Source organism: Cyrtonyx montezumae, unplaced genomic scaffold, assembly GCF_038088225.1.
Source record: "Cyrtonyx montezumae isolate F1298 unplaced genomic scaffold, pur_monq_1.0 scaffold_8, whole genome shotgun sequence".
NCBI classification, from domain to species: Eukaryota; Metazoa; Chordata; class Aves; order Galliformes; family Odontophoridae; genus Cyrtonyx; species Cyrtonyx montezumae.
Genome location: NW_027072089.1, coordinates 25377402 through 25389610, shown reverse-complemented (window position 1 = coordinate 25389610; position 12209 = coordinate 25377402). Strand labels below are relative to the sequence as shown.

Below are 12209 nucleotides of genomic sequence, written 5' to 3'. Positions count from 1 at the left end.
ACTTCTGGAACATATTCTACTCATTCAAAGGGTATATTTCCTACTCTCCCATCCTTTACATTTTAGCTTTTGAGCACAACATAGCATGCTGAAGGCTATGTACCTAGGCTAGCATGGTGACATTAACTGTATTTGGTCCACAAGGCTTTCCGGGCTGCTTATGTTTCCCTTGTGCCACGTCAGCCTCATGAAATCCTATTTTTCCTCTTGGCTCCTTTCTGTCAGGCTGCATTCTTCTGAATGTTGTCTCTTCAGCTGTATCTCATCCCATGCAGTGCCTTCAATTCTTGTTACTAGCATTACCTCCCCTGTGAGGATTATAAACATTGCTCCTGGTGCAGCAAAACTATGTGGATTTCATGGCCAGGACAACCTTTCTCTGTAGAAAAGAAAAATGAGTGCGTCCCTCTTCCACATTTCATGGACTTGAATGTTAGAGAGAATATTAGTATTTCTGGTATGGTCAAATATAGCAGATTACAAAATTTCTCAGTGATTTTTCTGTCTAGCTAAGTAAGTTGTGTTTAAAAGCAATCCTACATCAATTTACTGGAAGCTGTACATCTAACATTGGAGAGTTTTTCACATCCTTTAACTTCCATTGATTAAATGTTTATCAAGTGTTCAGCTGGGAGTCCAACTCCTACTCATGACATTTGCAGTTGTTTCTGAGAAATAAGGAAAAAAATCTATTTTCAACTAGCACTCTTCTGTGTACTCCTGTATGCCATAATCGTGTCATCTGGAACTTTATGCAAGATCAAAAGTAGATTCTTATGTGTTACAAGTTAACTTCAATCTCATTCAAATTTTCTATTTTTTTAGTGCAGAAACAGAATGAAGAACAGTTATCTGAGGGCTGTAGACAGACATTCTGCCTAAACACTTGTGTTCGCTACAGTGAAGAATTGTTAGCCATTGTTGCAGTGGCTTTCTGTTGAGAGTTAATGTTCAATATGCAAAAGTTCAAGTAAAGCCAATTAGAAATATCTTTAGAAAGTAACTTCCTGCGGTGGAATGCAGTGCAGAGCAATGGAAGCTAACAGACCTCACTGCTGAAGGAGTGTTTTTCCCTCAGCACGATACAATGCCCAACTTCTATTGATAATTTCTACAGAAAGACGTGCCTCTAATTTGGCTTGTATAGCTGTTATTTGAGTCAGCTTCACAGCACAAGAAGGAATTGCTCCCCAGGGACTCTGATCATTCCTGATCATTGCCATCTAGCAGGGCAGCTCTGCACCAAACTTTAGTAAACACTATGGAGTCAAGCTGTGATAAGCTTGTACTTTGGTATAAAGAAAAGTACCACTTCTGCTTTTCCCAGTCCATAGCAGAATGATGAGAGGTTCAAACTTTGTTTCTACTCTTCTTTCCACAACTTGTAGGCAGTTCAACTTTCTGAAAAGCCATTGTTACTAAAAAAGTGACTAAAAATCAATTATCGGAATTAACTAGTTGTATATCTAGAATCTGCTGGTAGACATGCTATGCCAATGCCATTGGAGTGCTGTGTCAAGAGAATATTGTTGTTGCAGAATTAATCCTTATCAAATTACAACATCCTGATTCAGCAACAGAAAAGCAAATCGCAGGGACTTGATATAAAATCTTTTACAGCATTTTGCCTTTGAAACTGCTACTAAATTGTAATGGGTTTTCATTTTGATTTACTGGCAAGAAATAAGTTGACTGTCCTTCCTTTAGAAAACTTAAAGGATGAACAGAAAGTTATTTTGCTGACATACCAAATGCTTTTTGGAAGTGAACTGATTTTGTTCAATAATAAAAGTTCATTGGTGTCATGAAAGAACATTTTATACAAACATCATACAGACCACTGGAGGCCCTCAGCCAGTTGAGATGTTCGAGCCAGACTCTGAGCCCATTTGGGTCAACAGGCTTAGCTATGTGGTTCACAACGCTGAACAGACAGCTTGGAGCAGAAAATTTCAGATTACAACTGTTTCCCTTTTTATTTCTTTTCTGTGCTTAAATTAGGTAAAATGCTGTTCTTTTTTTCATTTCAGAAATTTACATATGTATATACGTGAATGCATACATGTATATAAATACATGTATATGCACACATACACAGATATGTTTACATTTACATTATTTTTACGCTTTCTCTTTTACTTCAGCAAATTTACTTAGCTGAGTATTGACCAGATGAAATAATTATCTGAACTGAAACCTATTTTCTTCCCATGTAGGGAAGTTAAGCTTAGGAAGTATGGGATAGAAGAGTGAACAGTGAGGTGATTGAGATCTGGATGACTGGCAGAGCTCAGGAAGCTGTGATCAGCACTGCAGGGTCTGTTTGGAAGCCTGTAACTAGCAGTGTTCCCAAAGGTTGGTACTGGGTTTCAGTCTTGTTCAACATCTTCATAAATTACATGGATTAAAGAATAGAGCGCACCCTCAGCAAGATTGATGATGATACCAAGCTTGAAGGAGTCAATAACACACCAGAAAGCTGCTCTGCCATTCAGTGAGACCTTAATGAAGACCTGGTGAAGAATTTCAACAGAAGTGTTTGGGAACCGTTAGGTCATGGCTTGAACCAGTGTTTGAGCACCAGGTGAAGGGTCATGGCCAGCCTTCAGAGTACAGGTGCAAGCAATTCAACTGTGTGACAGGAAGGCTCCCTTGGCTCCACCCCTCCCTACCTCATTTAAGGTGTGGTAGACAACAGGGAATCATCTCTGTTTGGAGATTGCCTCCTATGGGAGTTTTCAGCAAGCTCTGGCCTTTTGAAAGGGGTAAGCTGTTCTTTTTTTTATTGCCAATTTGTGAGCACTACCTTTCATGGATGATCCAAAGCTGGTTAAAGGCTACTATATCTGCTACTGGCTATCCTTACAAAGGGCAAGTGCAGAGTCTTACATCTGGGGAGGAATAACTGCATGTGTCTGTGCAGGTTAAGGCCTGACCTGCTGGGAAGGAGCTCTGCAGAGAAGGACCCGGGAGTCCTGGTGAACAACAGGTTGGCCATGTGCCAGCAGTGTGCCCTCGTGGCCAAGATGGCCTTGATATCCTGGGATGCATTAAAAGGAATATGGCCAGCAGCTTGAGGGATGTGATTCTCTTTCTCTGGAAGAGATGCTGTACTGTAGAGAAGAAGGCCTTCAGACTACTGGGAGTGGTAGTGTCTGTTAGCTTTTAAGCAAGAGCGCTGAGAAATAAAAAAAAAAAAGTCATTACACAAGCTATTGCTGATTTCTTACTGAGATGTAAGAAAGCACCAGTGTTTACATTGCCAAATCTGTACTAAATTGCATAAGTTTAAGCTATGTAGTGGTTTTATGATTTTTGTTACTATTATTCCACATCATAACATCATGTAGTGCAGTGAGGGTCAAAGAGTTAATGCTCCAGTTCCACGGATCATTGGTAGCTATGGGTATACCTGTCTCAGAAGACAAAAAGAACTACGTACCCCAGAGAACTTTGCATTGCATTGTGTTTTTCTGTTTTGTGCTCAGAGGAAAAGATAAAAGCTGTTTGTGTGTCATGAGACACAGTCACTTCCCTGGTTTTTCTGCCCGGTTTCAAACCAGGAAGAATAGATGCTTTGATAGATGCCCATTCTCTAATGGTGTCTACTCCTGCAGTTTAAATGTGCTAGTTGTTTATGTATTTAGATGCTCCTATTTCTTCTAAAACCTTTGTCTTCTGCTGCTGAAGCACTGAAATTCTAGAACATGTACTTCCATATTCTGTAATTGAGTTTAAATGTTAATTTCTGATTTTTCTAAGGTGTACTGTTTACAGGAATTTGATATCTTAAGGTGTAATTTTTTCACTGGAATAACAGAAAATATTGATCCAGTTTCTGTTTCAAATAATGGCTGCTATACTCTTTGCTTAAGTATCAAGGCGCACCTCATTTTTTTTTCCTAACAACTTAATGAATTTTCTCTGGAATCCTTCTGCAGCTTTACTGAAGGTTCCAGTTGTCTGATACTGTTAATCACAGAGCCACCCGACACTGATCTTACTTATTAAACTCTATAATTTGGTGCTTGTTGTTTGTTTGTGTGTTCTCCTCAAAATTTATCTTAGGTTACTACTGCTTCTTTTTTCCCCAGATTAGTTTTAATAATCATCACCCTGTTGGTCATCTTAAAAGCACAGAAAGTGAAGGAGTTCTGGGCTAACCAATTTGAATTCTTTGATGCTCTTGTAAGAACCAACTTATACAGTACTGTTTCCCAGTCCTGCTGCTAAAATTATTCTTTATCCCCTTTGAGGCATTTAGAGTTATGTCAGATTCGGGTCATGAAAGAGAATGCACTTCCATCATTGACATTTATTCTCTTTGGGAGAGTATTCCTCTTCGCAGCTAGTTTTTGGCTTCATATGATTTAGGCAAATGAATTCAAGGTTTCTTAGTGCAGAAGTCATGGTTCAACAAAATTACTCCAAGAAACATAGGTTTTACTTGGAGGAGCTGGAGTATAAGGGAATGTGTTTATTCCCTCTGTCTAATGTGACCAGCCAGATATGCTGCTGCTATTTTGCCCTTCCTATAGGGAGCAGAACCATTCTGACTGCCTCTGTAAATGCAGAGCTGTACTGTTTGGTTATCATGCTGGTCACAAAGTAGGAGGCTCTTTCAAATAGGCCTGGCAGAAGTCCATGATGCCCCTCACTGCGGGAACAATTAAGTCCATTATATAGATAACCAAGCTCATAGAAGTGAGGTATGGCTACCATTACATGCTTCTGCAACATTTGTTTAATTACTAAAGCACTTGTTTATGCACTGCTTTGCTGGAAGAAAATGTATTAAACTATAAAACAATGACCTGTCAGGTGTAAAGCCTGCAGCCTTGGGTGGGTTATTACAAGGCTCAGATCAGAAGAATTCAAGAAACTTTGTCGTGTATCAGATGTCTGAGACCTAAGCCTCGTGCAATTTGCTATGAGTCAGTTTTACGTACTGTCAGTATAAAGAGGGTATTTACATATTTTTTTATCAGCCAGTAATTGGGTTTTTTATCGTTTGTGTTTTCTGTCTTTTTGAATTACACTATATCATCTTGTTCATAAGGAACTGTAGCACTGTCATGTTAGCAGGCATTGCTGTTACCACAGAGCATCTGATTTACTTCCTTGTAGCTGTCCAGTAGAAAAATGGAATTAATGAATTGTGTTCTAGTTGGTGGCAGCTTTGATGCTTTTTAGAGGGCATGGATATCAACAGAAAATTTAATTGTATATGTGTGCATGTAAATGTGTATAATACAGTGGGATTTTAACAGATCGGTGTTGAACAAAAAAAAATGGAATAATGTGCATTATTAATGATTAATCTAAAACTATCTACAGAATAATTAAGTGCTATACATGAGGGTAGGGGGGGAAGCCATGAAAAATGATTCATACCCTGGGGCTTTCTCTTATAAGTCCCTTTCTGTTCTAACTTTTTTTTTTTTTTGCCTCATTCCTGTTTCTGCAAGCTTAGGAGTAGCTGGTGAAGTTACCACTGAAGACTGAAACAGATTTCTATGGAAACACAGATAGAATTTCTGTATATGAGAAAGTTGCAAAGTCCTTTCAAGTTAATTGATGCTCTACATCCTTCTGCAGAACAAATCTTAGCAGTACTTATGAAGTTTAGGTGAGGATAGAAACCCAATATAATAGCTGTATGTTTGAAGCCCTGTTAAAGGTATGGTTGTGCACGTGTGCTAAATTTGCATCTTATACTGTTTGTAAAATGTAGTAGTCTGTATTCATAAGGACATACACAAGTCTGCCTTACTTGTATTAAGCTAGCCACATCATTTTAATTGATACAAGGCAAACTGGATAAATTTATTTCTTTAGGTTGTACTATTCTGTGGTTCTATTGAAAATGTTGTGGAGCATAATCTGCTGAACTCAGAGATCTGGCTCAAATTATGGGGCAGTTGTATCTGCTTTGGCACAAACTGTTGTTTAAAGTCAAAGTTCTTTATTAATACTGTCTTTTATATTAGGCCCTAAATATAAGATAACTGTTATTATCCTATATTAGTATGCTGTGGTCTCTTAGAAAAAGGACATACCTTTTGTCCCTATGGGCGTCATAGAATTATGACTTCAGAATTCAATTCAAGCTTCTTGAAAATAAGACATGATCTTAACTCCACGAGAAATTGTCTACACTTCAGACTATTTTTATTATGTGGTGGTTGCTTTTTTTTAATACTGATTGTTTGTGAGGAGAATCTATTAATTCTAGTACCAATGCATTTTTTTCAGGTGTTTGAATACAACTATTTGATGGAAATGTTCTCTAGAATAAAAGATAGTTTTTATGAATTTATGTATTTATAATTATAAAGAAGGACAAAAGATGAGTTTATATTATTGTATATTCAGGCTTAGAATCTGTTGTTTTAAATCTCGCCCGAAGACTAGAAGCTCGTTGTTGAAACTCCATCACACTTCTGAAACGTCTCAGTTATTTCCTATGTTGGTTTATCAATCAGGTACTGATCTTATTTGCCTCAGAGTCTGTAGAAATCTAAAAAGTTTGCAGGCCAAGAACTTGTAGCTGCGGGCTATTTCTTCCAATATGTCATCATTTTCCTGCTTGTTTTTAAAACTGCATTTATCTAGTCCTCATTTTTAGGTCAAATGATGTTGAGCCATTCAATTATATGCTCTTTTTAAAATGAGAAGGCCTTTGCCTTGCATAGTGACTCTTCCAGAACTTTCAGCATTGATGAAAGTTGCTTTCCTCAGTGTTACTAATATTTTCTGGCTGTGTTTCAATTCTACAGATAAAACATAAGCATTCATCATATACTGTCTTCAATCCAAAAATACAAAATTCACTATGAGCAGTCCTGGTTTTGACTGTGAAAATGTTTATTCTCCTCCACTCACGTTGCTTGTTTAGAAAAGGTAAAGCTCGGCAGATGCAGCAATAGTCAGTGTTTGTTTTAATTATCAATTTGAAAATCCAAATATCAAATTAGAAAGATGTAAATTTAATGGATGAACTGTGCCATGGACAAAGAACTAGCTGAAGGGTCAGGTCTAGGGAGTGGCAGTCAATGGCCCGAAAAAGGGGACAGACTCTTTAGCAGGGTCTGTGGTGACAGAACAAGAGGAAATGGTTTAAAGCTTGAAGAGGGTAGATTTACCTTGTATATTAGGAAAAAACATTTCACAGTGAGGATGGTGAGGCACTGGAACAGATTGGATCAGACCCTGGACAACCTGATCTAGATGTGTGTGTCCCTGTTCATTGCAGGGGTGTTGATCTAGGTGATGTTTAGAGGCCTCTTCCAACTCTAAGGATTCTATGGTTCTAAGAAATATTTGGAATTTCATATCTGAAAGCAGTTCTTTGGAACATCTTTGGCAAGTAAAATATTTAGATGTAGTTTTTAAGTGTTAAAGTAGGAGAGGGAGGTGATTGACTGCCTTCTACTCAGCTCTTGTGAGGTCCATCTGTAGTACTGTGCCCAGAAATGGGAAATAGAAACTAGCACAGGGCATGGCCTTTTTTGCATGCTGCCATATACACAGTACTTAAAAATATCCTTCTATAGGGCATAATGTTGGGGTCTGTGAATAAAGTTGAGGCTTTTGTTGGGCCTTGACAGCTTTTACTGATGTGTGCATCTGTTCTCATGACAACTCATGTTCTGCGTTTTCAGATCACCGTATTCTATACGGTTAGAAATTGTTGATATTTGATGGCTTGTTTTTTTGTTGTTTTTTTTAATCCCTCTCTAAGTTTTAGTACCTGAATAACAATGATATCTTCTATGTGAATGGATATCTCAAGAAAACCAAACTTTTTTTAAGTTGTTCATGTCTGTAATCAGTTTTCAAAGTATTCTCTTAGAAGTCTGATATAATAATGTTTATTGAATTACAATGAAACACAGAAAGATGAGGAAGAAAGTTCTTCCGTGTGGGCTGGCAAATGTGCTACTATGGCTACTGTTCTGCTTGTTGCCTTCATAATGTGGTACAGTTTACAAAGATTAATGGAAGCATTTCTTCCTCCAAGTGAATAGAAACTGCTGGTCATTTGGCCAACGTATTTACTTCCCTAGTGTGCTAATAAAGTAATTTTATGTATATATTGGCACAGCTGCATTTTGATTTTAGACAGAAATAAAAAAATAAATCTGTACTTGTTCCATGAAATATTCTGTGAATACACAAGTGTCCTTGTTGACCTCGCTTAAGTCTCTTACATAAACTTGCCCAATTAATTAATGACAGAGAATAAAAAGTGACAACATTAAAGTCTATTAACATGGAGGTGTGTGAAAAGGTTCCAGTCCAGTGGTGTGTAGATAAGGAATGTTTAAAAACCTCAACTAGTGAGAAGTTAGTCTCTGGCAGAGCAGCACTTGCCTGTGGCAAGTTTTCCCATAAAAATGTTATACTAAGAAAAGATTGAAAGATGCAGATTCATTTAGCTTAAAATAAAAATTGCATATTTTCACAGACCCTATGTGGAAGAGAGGATTGACAAAATATTCATGTAGCATACAAAAAAAAATTGTCATAAGTAAATTATTGGCTTCCTGATAATGTACTGCTTTTTATTTCAAAGCAATTATCTTCTTGCTCACTAACCTAAGATACATCTTCATATTTAAGTGAATCTATTTACTGCAGGAGGGTTCTAGGGAATTGTTTGTTTCTTTTGGGGTCTATCAGCTAGTATTGGCTACTAGGATACGCAAGCTAATGGGCTAAATCAATACAGCAATTTCAATAGTGCCCTGTATATACAAGGAAGATGAGAACTGATTATCTTCAGATTAGGTGGCTTTTTTCATGTGTTCAACTTCTCTTGTCTGCTTTGATAAATTGTAGCACAGAAATATTTTTTAAAGGGTTTTTTTTTAGATGACAGTAAAACAAAGCACATCTGTATTAATACACTGAAGCAAGAGTTCATATGTGTTTACCTGTTGTATGTTTAAAAAAAAAAAGAGCAAAACCATACAGGATCAAGCAAGTTGAGATAATTATTGCTGTGGGGACAATTTATTAGCCTGCATATATAGACTTTTCCTCAGCACATATAGAGGGGAGTTTGTGCAGATGTATTTGTGTTGTTTAATAAACAGAATTATATGGAGTGGGAAGCCAGCAGCTGCGTTTTTTCCCTTCTATCCATAAATCTGCTACATCACTGAATCTGACAAAGTGAAACTCTCTAGCTTTCAGTTTGTGCATAACAGTGTTGCCAAACTTCATAAAGATATTTTATGGCCTGTTGAAGTGCTAAGACACTAGACTTCATGAAAAATGAAGTCTCTAAATGGATCGGAGCTATATCACTTGAGGAATCTGAAAAATACCACTGAGTGTCACAGCTATTAGCGACAGGACTTTGGAGAAATCACACTTGGCTGATGACATAACTCTGTTATAAAATATCCAAGCACACGCTGCCACTAATGATGAGCAGTTCTTCCTCAGACATTGAATTATGATATACCTGTCCAGGCTGTTTGGGTTTATCTTGAATTTGTTTCTGGAACTTCCTTGTATGCAATCGTGTGAGTGTTGGGGCTTTTACAAAGGAATGCTCATCTGGGGAGGGCTATACTGCAACAGACCCAATTTCACTGTAAAACCTAACAAAGAAGTACCTCTGTTCCTGCTTTGCTATGTTATGATCTCTTATTCCAACCATCTGACTTATCCAGCAGCTATTTACAAACCCCATGTTGCCAGCATGCAGCCACTGCTGGAAATTCAGCTTTTTGGGAAGTCCATTTACAGTTCACCTCTTCAAAAACACCCAAAGCACAGAAACTTGCTCAACTCAGAGCTAATAAATAAATAAAATACTAATCTAATAAATGAAATATGTGGGGTTTTGTTGTTGTTTGTTTGTGTGTTTTAAAGTTCTGGGGTTTCAGTGTGCCCTTGAGTCTTTTTTCTACTGTCTTGTAAGGGAAATTGTACTCTAAGATATAGATAAAGCCAATCTCAAGTTTACCATCCAATTAACACACTTCTTCCTGTCCTTGCTTCTGTTGTCTTTTAACTATTTGCAGACAATTTTGCTTTAGATTATCCAGCAGTCTGTCAAATAATAATGCTGCTGAAGTTAGCAGGGCTCTATTGAGGTGATGTATTGTCGCTTCACCTGTAAATAGGGATGTAAATTAATAGCTACCATCCGTTCCTTTCATGCATCGCTGTGGGAGGAGATTGCCAAGTTTAGTGTCTTAATTTCTTGCAACTTCTTAGGAAGCTGTCTTTAGTCTGAAAAAGTTACTCCTACATTAAAATGAATAACTCTTTTTCTATTAGTTTAATTATGCTTTAAGAAACCCTTTAAGTGTCTAATCCAGGAAACTGCAACAAGAATAACACAATTACTTTCAGTAATAGCAAAACGGAAAAAAAAAAATATTATTTCAGAAACCCTTCAATTTGGTTTATGACCAATAGTTCAGCTAAATTTCATATAGCTTCAAGTCTTTTTTTTTTTTTTTTTTTTTGGCAAGTTACTAGAAATATGAAAACCTTGAAATAAAGTTCCATTCCCTTTCTGGTGAAATAAGTAGTTCAGCCCAACCTCAACACTTGTCTACTTCCCTCTTCTTAGGTCTGTGCAGTCAACTAAGAATTAATAAAAAGTATATGTTCTGGAGTGCCAAGGGGAAAGTGTTTGGGTTACTGCTGAAAGAAAAATCTTGGCTATCTTCCTTTCCCCTTCTCTCAACAAAATGCTATTTTTTCAGCTGAGATAGAGTGGAATTATTGCATGAGGCACGGCTCTGGTATAGAAGATGAAAGTTCACCTAAACATGCTGGAGCTGTTCACGATTGATCTGTAAGGATCTGCTCCCCTAATAGCTGTCACAGACAAAATGAATGTTGGCAGTGTATGTTAGTCCTTGAAAATTTCAGTTTATAGTGTGGTAAAGCCAACAGAAGGGGCAGAATTGAGAAGCAATAGAGTTCAAAGAATCTGAAGGTCTCTCATGGTTGGCGCTGGCATTTTCCACAGAACAGTGATGGTTGGTGCAATGTATTTTCTGTGCTTTACAGAAGAAAAATCCTCATTCAGGGGTTTCAAGTCTTTCAGGTCAATCCTATGTAGAAAATTCTGCAACACTGAGAACAAGGCAGTAGGTGATATGATTGTCTGCCCATGTGAGTGGGAAGATTGCAAATAAGCTTGAAACTCTCACTTCAAGCTTGACAGTGAAAAGGATTTTCCATCATTGCTCCCTGGCCACGAGTCAGGAGGGCTAAGAGAAATATTCATATTATAGAATGTGTTTTTGTTTACCTCCTGGGACTGTGGGTTCTTTCATTTTCTCTCTTGTGGCATCATCCTGTTTTTATTTTCACCAGATTAGCTGTCACATCAGCATTTGAAAATTTTGATCCTTTGGAACAGCTTCTGTTAACCTGGCTCATTGCCAATGGCTGAATTATGCAGGGGCTTTGTAGATGGTAGATTAAAGAAAAGCAAACAGTGAAGATATTTTGCTCGTATTTATTTTTCCATTCTAGCTTAAGTTCCAAAGTACTCTTCTTTCCTCTTCTTTTCTACCTGCTACCTAGATTTTGCTCTGCAAATATCTATATAACATACCTGACTATATTTGCTTTTCCCTTCCCTGAAGGGAAATAAAATTATTCTTCAGATTCAAATTTGAAATAATTTCGTATGAAGCTACATGCAATGTGTTTGACTTGGCTTTTTCTTCAGTGGGAAAGAAGTTCCTTGGGTGCTTCTACTTGCCATCCTCTTCAAACCTACTTACCTCTTGCAAATCATTCCTTCCTTCTAATCTTATCACGTGTTTTCTGTTGGTTTGTTGTTTTTTTTTTTTGTCTGGATTTTTTTTCCCCTTTTTTATACATTTTAATCATTATTTTAACAGAATGTTTATGCTGAAATCTAAGATAATTATTCCACTGTTTTCTATTAACTCATTCCTTAAGCTGATTTCAGCTGTTCTAAATTGGATTAAAAAGCTGAAAGAAATATCAGCTGTCATGCTTCCAGGCATTTGGTGACTTTGCAGGATTAGGAATACACTTATTAGATAAGTGGGTTTTTTTCTGTAAAACTGTCTGATACAGCAGTTCAAAACTTGCCTGGAAGCACCTCATATTAGCCAATCTTTAAAAGAGGATAAACACACTTCCCATACCATTGATATAATCAGCATGGCAAATCCCCTCTTCTATGAATCTGTTTC

At 37.3% G+C, this 12209-nt stretch overlaps 1 protein-coding gene across 4 annotated transcripts in view; it reads left to right on the top strand.

The window, feature by feature from the left end:
• The window catches only part of RALYL (RALY RNA binding protein like), a 363390-nt gene that overhangs the window by 110278 nt on the left and 240903 nt on the right, over positions 1–12209 (top strand). For 2 of the 4 annotated variants that reach the window (XM_065751887.1, XM_065751884.1), the window contains exon 1: positions 2700–2765. The exons of the other annotated variants lie outside the window; for them this stretch is intronic. In XM_065751887.1, the coding sequence (XP_065607959.1) occupies positions 2729–2765 (37 nt within the window). In that variant the 5' untranslated portion in view covers positions 2700–2728. Of the gene's footprint in view, positions 1–2699; positions 2766–12209 lie in introns of those variants that run through there. 4 annotated transcript variants of the gene reach the window in all.